The 12,524-nt window shown below is 38.3% G+C and overlaps 1 protein-coding gene across 3 annotated transcripts in view; it reads right to left on the bottom strand.

Annotated features, from left to right (window-relative positions):
- Positions 1–12,524, bottom strand: part of Hacd2 (3-hydroxyacyl-CoA dehydratase 2) — a 332,961-nt gene that overhangs the window by 69,180 nt on the left and 251,257 nt on the right. For all 3 annotated transcript variants that reach the window (XM_067152070.2, XM_067152072.2, XM_067152071.2), the window contains exons 9-10: positions 2,586–2,708; positions 429–547 (exon numbers count right to left, since the gene is read on the bottom strand). In XM_067152070.2, coding sequence (XP_067008171.2) covers positions 429–547; positions 2,586–2,708 — 242 coding nt within the window. The remainder of the gene's footprint in view (positions 1–428; positions 548–2,585; positions 2,709–12,524) is intronic.

The raw sequence follows: 12,524 nt of genomic DNA, 5'->3' as shown, positions 1-12,524 counted from the left end.
CTTGATTAAACATCGATACGGTCATGAAATGGATAACTTGTAATATCCCACAAACTTGGGTACTTTGTTGTCTTTACATTTTTTGCCCCCCCTACTTCTAATTCACAATCGCTGCTACTGGCCTGAATATTGGCGGAAAGTAGCTGAGGAGTTAGATAACTTTGTATAGTACATTCTACACTATATGATTGTCCCATCAACGACGGGTACTACAACTAGTACACAATATGCAACACATATATGATGCTTACATAATCCTTTGAGGCAATCATAAAATAAAAATGAGTTCATAAAATTAATTAACAGACCTTTTTGGTAATCAGATCATGAAAAATTTGTGATTCCATGTAGCTGAGTAATTCAAATTCATGACTTACAAATGTATTTTATGATATGCCACTTTTTAATTTAAAGAACTTATAACTCACCTGGAATAAACAAGATGAGTAGGTATATCCTTAATAAAGAAGGAAAATGAAATGCAAAATTCCAAGAGTTAGGAAGTGTAACAGTAAATCTCTGAGTCTCTTCAAAGTATGGAATGTTTCTGAAAAAAGTAATAAGATGATTTTATTGGCAAGTATGTATGTGATAGGGATTAAAATATGTTATTACCAGTATATAAAATTAATAAGCATTAATCAGAATCATTAATTCTAACACACCTCCAACAAACCTTTAAATAAGTGCCCTTCCACATTTTCTACTTCAAACAATAAGAAATCATAATTGGATGAAGGCTAAGATTAAAACAAGCCAGCCTCGCAGTATACGGGTAGCGTGCCTGCCTCTTACCCGGAGGCCCAGGGTTCGACTCCTGGCCAGGTCAGGAATTTTTACCTGGATCTGAGGGCTGATTCGTGGTTCACTCAGCCAATGTGATTACAACTGAGGAGCTATCCAATTACGAGATAATGGCCCCAGTCTAGAAAAACAAGAATAACGGCCAAGAATACTTGTCGTGCTGACCACACATCACCTCGTAATCTGCAGGCCTTCAGGATGAGCAGTGGTCACTTGGTAGGCCAAGGCCCTTTGGGGCTGTTGCACCATAGGGTTTGGTTTGGTTTCAGATTGAAATATGAGGGCTATTCTTTAATTAGAGACTGTTTGTCAATAAAATACGAACCACTACATATTATAGGTTAATTCCTTTTTATTCCAATCTAAATAATTTCAGCTACATTTCTGCATAATTTCATCCCTATTGAAACATTTGTCACAGTGTGGGGCAATGTTCTGATGACCCTCATCATAGAAGTCACTGACAATGCGGACCCTTTCTGAACCATTATTCACTTCGTCATCAGTGTGAGAACGCTTGTCGCCTAGGAACTTCTTCACATGCAAAAAGAGATGGTAGTCACTAGTCGTATGGTCAGGGCTGCAGGGACAGGGAGTGGGCCAAGAGACTGGATGAGTGTTTGCATTTGAACAGCACTTAGAGACTACCACCTCTCGCTGCATCTGAAAAAGTTCCTCAGTGGCAAACGTTTTCACACTGACAATGAAGTTATGCACGGGGATCCCATGAGTCCCACACTTTTCAACATTTATACAGCAGATGTGAACCGCATAGTAGAGGAAGAATCAAAAGCAGAGCTGATCCTATACGCAGATGACATGCTGATCAGAGCGAAAGAAAAAGAGGAGGTGCAAAGGGCAGTCCACAGACTAGAGACCTGGGCGGAGGAAAACAGCCTACAGATAAATGAAGAAAAGACAGTACAAATGACCTTCAGAAAAGATCGGAGAGCTGATGAGAATAGAAAGAATAAAAGCAATGTTTATGAAGAGGATTACCCGAGTTGGAAAGACAGCACCATCCGGATGGTATACGAAATGATGTGGGAGACGTATTTCATAGAATACATATGATCACAATTCTACCTACAATCAACGGAAGCAAGCAGGGCACTAGTAAACATCAGGGAAAGGAAGAAAAGCGAAATTGACCTAGACTTCTACACCTCACCAGCAATGACGGGCGATATATGGACTAGAGAGTGCAACACACAGCGCCACGTAATAACACGACTCTCCATACATGGGTTTCACCACATGATATGTGTAAACCAGAAGTTCCATGAGCCAGGCGAAGATTGTAAGTGCACATTGTGTGGACAGAAGTGTAGTAGATACCACATCATAACTTGCACAAAAAGAACCAGGACAATTACAGACTATAGCAAAGACTGAAATGTGAAATGTATTTAATGCTCAAACTTGAGTGTACATTTCTCTATTAAATTAAATGAAGTGAAAACAGTGATTCAGAATTGGTTTACTCTGTGGACAGCCGACTTTTATGACTAGGGTCAACAAACTTATCCCATGCTACGACGAATTCTTCAATAAGCATTAAAGCATGTGGGAAAGTAGCTAGTGCATGCAGAACGTCATAAGAAAAGGAATTAACCAATAATATGTAGTGACATGCTCCATTGGTGTGAAAAATCTATTTTCCTTACTGGGAACTTCCACTTTCCATTAAAAATAGCCTTCATAGAAATATGATCTCTGACATAAATAGCACAGAATATACTTGAATGATTTTTTTATATCCAACAAAATAATCAACTAACCTTAAAATAATCACACCTTCACACAAACCACCAAGTGGATACAATGGGATCCAAATTGTGTATCTGAGCCATGTTAACAGACCTATATTCTTCTTGTACAGCTGAGCAATATAGTAAGGATATCTGAAAAAAAATATATTTTATATTTTATTATATGTACATACATACATACATACATACACACACTTTCGAATCTCAATATCTCGAATCTCCAGTACTCGAATTTTCAGAATCCTGAAGTAACTTAAATTTCCCGGCCATTTGTTCTATTCTGCACGTGTATTTATTTCTCTATTAGTCGAAATTCAGTTACACGAATTTCTCGATTTCTCGAATCAAACATTTCCTCACTTGAAGCAGAAAATACTCTGTAACTCCAATTTTGTACAACACTAACTCTGCAATACAGCATCTGTGGTTTGTGAGGAACAGTTAACAAGTAAAGAAAGGTTAACAGTGATGCTGGGAACTAATATGACGGGAGCCAAAAAACTAAAACTTCTAGTGATCCAAAAATCGGCGAAGCCTTGCTGTTTCTCGGGTGTGAATTTAAACGCCTGAAAAGCCTTACATCTGATATGTTTGACATTTTTGACATGCTTTATTGGTAAAAAATATCTAATTCCCTCCATGGGAATATAGAATTTTCCATTCGGAATTGCTAGGCAGGCAATAATTCCATTGTGGAGATTTATCTCCCGTATGCAGTAATAATAATAATAATAATAATAATAATAATAATAATAATAATGCAGTTATCAGACTGTGCTTCTTATAAGGGCTTCTGATAAATTCACCTGCATACACCCCAACATCAGTGGGTAGGGTCTGACACGTCCCACTCTGATGAGTCTAGTGTCAGACCTAAGACGCAACGCTGGTTAACAGAGCAAACGCCTGAAAAGCCTTACACCTGATATGTCTTTGACATTTTTGACATGCTCTATTGATGAAAAATATCTAATTCCCTCCATGGGAATTTAGAATTTTCCATTCGGAATTGCTAGGTGGGCAATAATTCCATTGTGGAGATTTATCTCCCGTATGCAGTTATCAGACTGTGCCTCTTATAAGGGCTTCTGATAAGTTCACCTGCATACACCCCAGCGTCAGTGGGTACGGTCTGACACATCCCACTCTGATGAGTCTAGAGTCAGATCTAAGACAAAATGCTGGTTAATAGAGCAAATGCCTGAAAGCCTTACATCTGATATGTCTTTGACATCTTTAACATGCTCTATTGGTGAAAAATATCCAATTCCCTCCATGGGAATTTAGAATTTTCCATTCGGAATTGCTAGGTGGGCAATAATTCCATTGTGGAGATTTATCTCCCGTATGCAGTTATCAGACTGTGCCTCTTACAAGGGCTTCTGATAAGTTCACCTGCATACACCCCAGCGTCAGTGGGTAGGGTCTGACACATCCCACTCTGATGAGTCTAGTGTCAGACCTAAGATGAAACGCTGGTTAATAGAGCAAACGCCTGAAAATCCTTAAATCTGATATGTTTTTGACATTTGTGAATTAATTATCAGTCACATACGAAAGCAACTCCAGAAGTCATGGATGACAAGCTCCATGTACGAATCTCGGTTGCGTGATATTGACCAGAAGTTTCAACGTGAGGGGAGGAAAGGTTAACAGTAACAAACAAAAGAGACCAACGGATTGTTTCCAGAGGTGTTAACTGAGGTATGTTTCTTCTTTCACTACTGTATGTACTGTATCCTGTCTTCTAGAAAGTTACTATAATAAGGGTTATAATTAAAGTGATGCCGTAAAATGGAGTTTATTTGTAAATTTTTAAATACTGTTAAAAATAATGTATTCAGTATAAGCCCCTAGATACATGATTCAATTATGTGCTACACATGTTCAAACACTATATTTTCTATATCTCGAAATTTCGATAGCTCAAAATAATATTTAGCTCCCGAGACGATTCAAAATATCGAGGTTCCAATGTATACATACATTACTGACAAACACATCATTTCATGACTAAAGAACCCTATCTGACAGGAAGCCATAAATCCGACAGGTTCATATCAATTAACGAAGGGATCAACAAAGAAGCAGCAAACCGACCTCTCAAAAATCAACGTAAATTTACAGTCCCTGTGAGCTGTTGTTGGTTATTATTATTGTTGTTGTTGTTAATACAACAAAAATAATAAGGCACCAGGTGAGAATGGGATACTAACTGAAATGTAGAAGGTAGGTGGTGAGCTGGGTGCTAAAGCCATACACAAACTTATCAAAGATTATAGGCAAAAATGAACAATACCAAATGATAGGAAACAGGCCCTAATCCACCCCTTACATCAGAAGGGTTAAGACAGACCACAACAATTACAGAGGTATTTCCTTACAACTGATGGCTTACACCCTCAAAAGTATTGTTAAGCAATCTAGAAGAACAAGCTCTGCCTAATTCTATCTTCAAAATTGCATCACATATTTCAGCAATATCAACAGCCTATTCCTGTTTCAGAACCTTATCATCTACTTCTTTCCCTTGAAAAATTTGTTTAATATATCCTGCCATATTTCTGCCTAGTCTTCTTTCCCTAGAAGTGGTTTACCATCTGAGCTGTTAAGAATGATATGCCTAGTTTCCCTTTCTCCTAAGGTTTACTGGATTTTCTTATATGCAGCATCTACGTTTGCATCTTCAGGAAACTAACAATATTTAAATATTCTATTTGGGTTTCACTGTTTTTGAAACTGTAAATTTGATTTTGAGGCTTCTGAAATTAAGAGAAGTAATTCTAAAGAAATATATGTCACAAAGAGCAGAATATTTAAATATTAGCCTACTGTAACGGACTCGTCACATCGCCGGCATCTACTTCCAAGGAAATTTGCCACGCACTAATCTTCATCATTTTGTTGTTGCTATGGACTCACCTTTATTACGACAACACACTGTATTCTTCGCTGCAACTGGTAGTGAATAACCTCATCGTTAATATTTATTTAAAAAACAATACCCTGCATGGATGTCAGCTCTATTCGTCTACGCCGTCCTTTGTCAACTGACTGCCGGCAGGCTTGCTTACAATTCTGATGACGTCACCCGATACTGTTTTGTTCGCTACTGCATGCTCCCGTAACTTCTAGAACCAACTCAAGTTGCCTCTCCTCAATTCTCCCCCTCTACACATTCATATGATACACGAGATGGATTTTGCCTGTGTGGAGGGTGGAGCATGGAGTGTCCTCTCCGTTATTGTGAAAATGTGCACTTTAGCGCCTTTTCTGTTCAAGTGCTATGAACTTTGATATGAGGAGGTATGACAAACATTTTTACTCATTCTTTTAAACTTTCAATCTTGTAGGAAAATTTTTCCTTTCGAGTCAATTTAATCTGGGAGCACGGCATTTCTTAGCCAAAACTTCACCCTTTTTCTCTATGTATGAACTATTCTAAACTATGGACTCAGTTGGAATTCCCTTTTGAGCTGGGTATGTTCTATGTTCGTGCCATTGTGAGTCCCATGCGTAGTTACGTATGACCGGTGCTTCGAAATTATGTTTTCATTATCTGTGGTTGAATGAGACTCTTTAAACAGCCTTCTTCGATGACCGTGATGTGGATAGGTTAATGAACTTTCCTAACATCATCCTCATTGGGATAGACTGTCCATATGTGTACTTTATTACGAAACTGATTGTAGTCGTATTTAGGTCAATGGTTGGGAAAATGGCATATTTGTACAAATTAGTGATGTTCCGAGACAACTTGTAATGATTTTGGCACTCTCGGTTATTCGGAGGCTACTTGCGTTGGTTTCTACTGCGCCATTTTTCTCTCCCTTCCTTTGTGTTGTATGGGGCGAGGCTGCTATTTCTATGGGTACTCCTATTATCTTCCACCTCCATGGCCTCTTATTACTCACTGATCGTAGCTGGATGATTACGGAGTACTGCGTACTGTACGAACTTGATATTTCCAAATCTCCCTGTGTTATATCACTGCGAACTTGTTCCATCTACCTATATTATTACACATGACACTACTTCATAATATAACAATATTAATATTATTTTATAAAGAATGGCATCTATAGGCAATATCAATTTAGAATTCTAGTGCAGCAAAATTCAGACAATTTTTGAGTTTACACAGTTCTTACAAAATATTGTTTCACTCCTCCAGATTAATATCTTCTTTTTCTTCTTTAGAAATAGAAATATATTTATTTAAAGTTAATTACAAGTAGGACCAGAGGTCCCTTTGGATGTAACTAACTGCCACTTTAACTTAAATGTATCACCTAACATACAAAATCTAATGAAAGAATACATAAAAAGCGTAAGATACATTTTCCTACTGAGGATATAAGAATAAGATTAAAAACTAAACATCTAGGAGGTTACAATAATACTTTTAACATTTCATAAACATACACTATACTAACAAGGAACAGAACGAAACAGAAACCTAAGAATTTTAAAGCCGAGGATGAATTAAGAGTAAAACTGAGCATCTAAAATGTATCTAGGGGATTATGATATTTCGTACTATTTAATTAATTTGGTGAAAATTCATTTACATGGCTTAATAAGTGGAGTTCCAACACTACTTTGCTGAATTTCATATTTAAGATCGTTGTATAATTGAGAGCCAGTGGCAATGAACGACTTACTGCACTTTACCGTACGATGCTGTGGAACCTGAAGGGTGTTAGCTGTAAACCTATTGTCCCGGTCGTGCACTTGACTCATCTGGACAAAGGACTTGGTCAAATATGAGGGAGCATTAGATTTTAAAATTCTCAGAAGTAAACAAGCAGCTGAGTATGATCGTCTATCCCTGAGTTTCAACCACTCTGCGGCTTTGTAGTAAGATGTTACGTGACAGTCTTTACGAATATTGAAGACGAATCGAACACAGGCATTCTGAATACGTTGGAGTTTGCTATTATATTTCTCAGAGATATCGCTGTAAATTACAGTGCCGTAATCTAAAATAGGAAATACCATAGTCTGGATCAACATCTTTCTCACCGAGAAAGGAAGATACGGCAAGTTTCATCGAAACTGATGCAATATGCCAGACACTTTCTTGACCAAGTGCTTGGCATGAAAGGTCCAGGACAGAGTGTTATCCATTAGAATACCTAAATTCTTAACACATTCCTGATACTTGACAACAGAACCGTTTACAATTACTGGAGGAATGTCCCTGTTGAAAAGATTTGCTAAGTTTCTTCGATATCCTAGAAAAATAGCTAAAGTTTTGTTTTCATTTAATAGTAAATTATGACTTAGTGTATATTGATGTAGTCTTTCTATATCTAGATTTATTTTACTAATACCTTCGACAACACGATTCACAGGAAAGTGGTAATAGATCTGTAAATCATCGGCATACATATGATGTCTCGTGTAGCGTAAAACTCCAGGCAGATCGTTTATATACAGCGAAAACAAAATGGGACCCAACACGGAACCCTGAGGGACGCCAGAATGCACACTAGACCACTTAGAAAAATTTTGTTTGTCAAATACTACACGCTGAGATCTCCCTTTCAAGAACGATTCAAACCAAGAGAGAGCTGATAGAGATATGCCCATTGTACGTAATTTAGTCAGAAGGAGGTCATGATGAACTCTATCAAATGCCTTGCTTAAATCGAATAATACCAGAAGCGTTAGTTCCTTTCTGTCCATTGCAAACTTGATATCATCGGTGACTTTGAGAAGTGCCGTCGTAGTGCTGTGGCCTGTTCGAAAACCAGACTGAAATGTGTTAAGAATAGAATGAGTATTTAAATACGAAGTGAGTTGTTGGTAAACAATCCTTTCTAATCCTTTCCCTAATATTGACAAAATACTGATTGGCCTGAAATCAAATTTTTGAGGAGAAGGAACTTTAGGAACAGGTCTTATATTGGCCATTTTCCATACAGCTGGAAATACTCCTGATTGTAAACAGAAATTATACAGGCGAGCTATAACCGGAGTGATTGTATCCAAACAGTTCATTAGGAGGGGATGTGAGATACCATCTGGTCCAACAGCCTTGGTATTCATGCTCTTAAATACCTTGACTATATCCTCTGGGTAAATGTACGAAAAGTGAAAGAGATCATGTTGAGGTTCATTTGTGTTCATGTAACTATGAATAATTTTGGATATTCTGTGAGAATTGTTCACTGGTGAGATCTTTAAGAAATAATCATTTTGCAATTCTGCAGATATGAATGAGGAAGTATGTTGCGAATTTTTCTTAGCAATACCTAGTGATTTTATAGTTCCCCAGAGAGCAGACGGAGTTGTTCTCTTACTGAACAAAGAATGCATGTGTTTGACTTTAGCATCACGGATCGCGAGTTTGGTTTTATTACGCAAGATGCGAAAGGTTTCAAAGTCTTCAGGTTTCCTGGTTTTGATGTGCTTTCTTTTTGCCTTGTCCCGCGCAGAGATTAATTTCTTTATTGTAGACGTTATCCACGGGTTAGGTGGGTGTTTGGCTCGAATTAGTTTTAATGGGGCATGCTTGTCGTACAACGCGGAAATTAAACTATTAAATTTGATGACTTTATCATCGATATTACGCTGAGAAAATACTTCATACCAGGGAGCGGAAATTACGTCTTTTCGAAAATCTTCAGGATTAAAACTGCGGAAATCCCTAAATGTGATTCATTTTCTTTCATATTTGGGTGTCGATATAGAGAAGACAGCATATAGCATATAGCATATCATGTCCAGAAAATCCACTAGCTGGGGTCTGCCCAAATTTAAGAAGGGTATCATTACAATTTGAAGCTATGGTATCAAGATTAGAATGACAATATGCAGTATGGTATGTGTCATCAAATGGTATTCTAGTTAAATTGCACGAGTCAAGGGCATCATCGATTACTACAGATTCCGAGGACCCTGATCCAAAATGCCCATTCATATCACCTGCAAGTATAACATATTTATAATGAAAAACGTAATTATAGATCGCCTCTACAAACGAATCCATGAAACCAATTTTGGGAGGACGGTAGATGCATGAAAATAATACTTTACCTATAGGTAATTCAAGTTCTAGGAAAATATACTCTGGCTTACGACAATATTCTGCAGGGGAGGTGTGAATTATTTTAAATTTTATATTGCTCCTCACGTACACAGCCACCCCTCCTCCTCTCTTGCCCAATCTATCGTTTCTATATAGATTAAAGCCAGGAATGTTAATCTCTGAGTCCGGAATGGACCCCTTGAAAAATGTCTCACTTACAGCAATAACGTTAATATTTGAATCAACAAAGCAGTCAAAAAACTCATCCAAATGTACCTTATCAACTAATGACTGAGCATTTAAGTGAATTATTTTCAAATCAGAGGGATAGGTTTCTGATAGATCTTCAATGATTTTGTGAATTTCAGAACACTTAAGTTTAGAAGACATACTTGAATTTGGCTGGTTGCACAATTCCAGAAAATTAATATTCAGTTATAGGTCCTAATAAAATTACATACAGTTTTAGATTACCTGAAGCAAAGTAGAGAAGAGAATACTGCATAGAACATACTAATATAACTTCAGTGAGGAGAGATCTTTTTAAGTTCAACAGTATTTCTCACACGGTGTTTAACACCCCCTTGTAGTACGATAATTGTGCCATCAGAAGTCCACACCTGCTTTTCGCCAAAGATGGAAATTGCCTGTTTCAACAGATGATGTCTGGTAGAGGTAAGATCTTCACGAATCGTCACCTTGGATCCACGTAACAGCCTCTTCGCACGGAAAAGTGCCGATCTCTTGGTGTAGGAGACAAATTTACATATGATAGCCCTTCACTTCCCAGACCCAGGGGCACCAACCCTATGCGAGCAGTCAATATCTTCAGCGCTTAAGGGGACTTTCAATTTTTGCGCCACATTGAGCACTAAGTGAGTCGTACCCTCACCAGATTCTTCGGGCAACCCAAAAATTCGAATACTGTTTCGCCTTTGGTATTGTTCAATTTCGTCCATTTTATAATTCAATAAAGACTTTAATTCCAGAATTTCATTTTCGCGAGCTTTTAACTCATTTCTTAAATCGCTGATAACTTTAGAATTGAAGTCTATTGTTTCTTTTAGTTCTTCACAAACTTTTTGTGCGAGAACTGTTACCAAGGGTTGAAGGAAGTCGCTATTTTGTAATAAGTTCCCCACTATACCTTGCACCAGGGTCACAATCTTGTCTTCAGTTAAATTAGTGTTACCTGTGATGTAGGAGGGCTCTGTGTTCGGCATGTTGGTGTTGCCACTAGTTGGTGTTGTGAGGGAGAGCTGCTCACTTACAGCTGACGATCGTGAGGCCCGGGTCGAGCCAGATTGAAGGGATGGCGCTGCTTCCTGCGAGGAGGTGGTGGTCCCGTCAGTCTCCGAGGGAGAGTGCTTGCGTTCAGCCGAAGGTAGAGTAGCAGAAGGGTGGAGGGTTGACCGTGTTTGTGAACGCTGTCTGGTAACAGTTGACAAGCATGATGTGGGAATCGTAGCTGCTCCCTGACCCTGGACAGCTGAAGATCGCGCCACATTTCTTCTGTTTTTCTTACTTCCGGCCATACCTAACCTAACTTCGAAACTTATGGATTTAAAAGAAATAAATGCTATATTTCCACAACGAGATACACTGCCCTAACACATTCACAGGTCACTTTCACTTCACTAAATCAATGCTTGCACACGGGACCGTACTAAGAGTACTATACACCTTCAAAACACCTGGAATTATGAGCCGCAAATTACGCCACCATGACACTATTCACTACTAGTGACATTACTTGAATTTAATATCTCTATGTAATACTCCAACAACTACCAATTAGGTCCACATATTTTATGGTGCTGTCAGAGGTATGCCAAAGCTTAGAAGAAAAGGATCCATTGTAAAATTATTATTATTATTATTATTATTATTATTTTCAGTGCATACCTTCTGAACTTCTGTATCCAATTTTTTATTTACCTCACCCTGCACTGTTACTTATTCTTTCAATTCAGATAAACCTAAAATATATTTTTTACATTGGCTGACCTTGACCTGCCAGTTTCCAGAAGGTTTTAGTATTTTATCTGTCTCTTTCCTTCAGCTTTGAAGTTAAAGACTGATTCAAGTTTGCAAATTATGTCCTTATATTTGAGGATCTACAGAAACTTCCTTCTTCATTAGTTCCTTTTCGCCGTGTGCGTAGAGGTGCGTGGCTGTGAGCTTGCATCCGGGAGATAGTAGGTTTGAATCCCACTATCGGCAGCCCTGAAGATGGTTTTCCGTGGTTTCCCATTTTCATACCAGGCAAATGCTGGGGCTGTACCTTAATTAAGGCCACGGCCGCTTCCTTCCAACTCCTAGGCCTTTCCTATCCCATCGTCGCCATAAGACCTATCTGTGTCGGTGCGACGTAAAGCCCCTAGCAAAAAAAAAAATAGTTCCTTTTCAATTACTCCAAATATGCGAGGGAACAGAGAAAGGAGTGCCTAACTACAGGAAATGTAATATTAACCTGGTTCATATTCACAGGCGCTTCAGAGAGTAACCACTTGGAACACATTCAAATCAGTGTTGTGTGTTTATTTTGTGCTACACATCCATCAGCACAAAGACAAATAACATATTTTCCATTAGGATCACACAGGTTTGAACCTGATAATGTATGCAGCTTGCAACAGTACAGGAGCACTGAGCACTGGATAATACAGTTCTACACCGGACTGGCAGCTTTTGAAAATAGCAATCATGATAAACCAGTTGGATCTAGCGGATATAGAAATTAACCTGACTTTTCTCCGGCATGTTCAATGGTATTAAGATGATTTTGAAGATAAATAATGTCAGCATTGAATTCGCAATGCAAAGTTACATAGAAAAGCAACTTCAGCTTTCTGCTCTGGTGGACTTGGCAGGTTTTGGTTGTAGGTGCCACGTTCATATAGTTTCAGTTA

The sequence above is a fragment of the Anabrus simplex genome, chromosome 1 (assembly GCF_040414725.1).
Source record: "Anabrus simplex isolate iqAnaSimp1 chromosome 1, ASM4041472v1, whole genome shotgun sequence".
NCBI lineage: Eukaryota > Metazoa > Arthropoda > Insecta > Orthoptera > Tettigoniidae > Anabrus > Anabrus simplex.
This window is presented reverse-complemented; position numbering and strand designations above follow the sequence as displayed.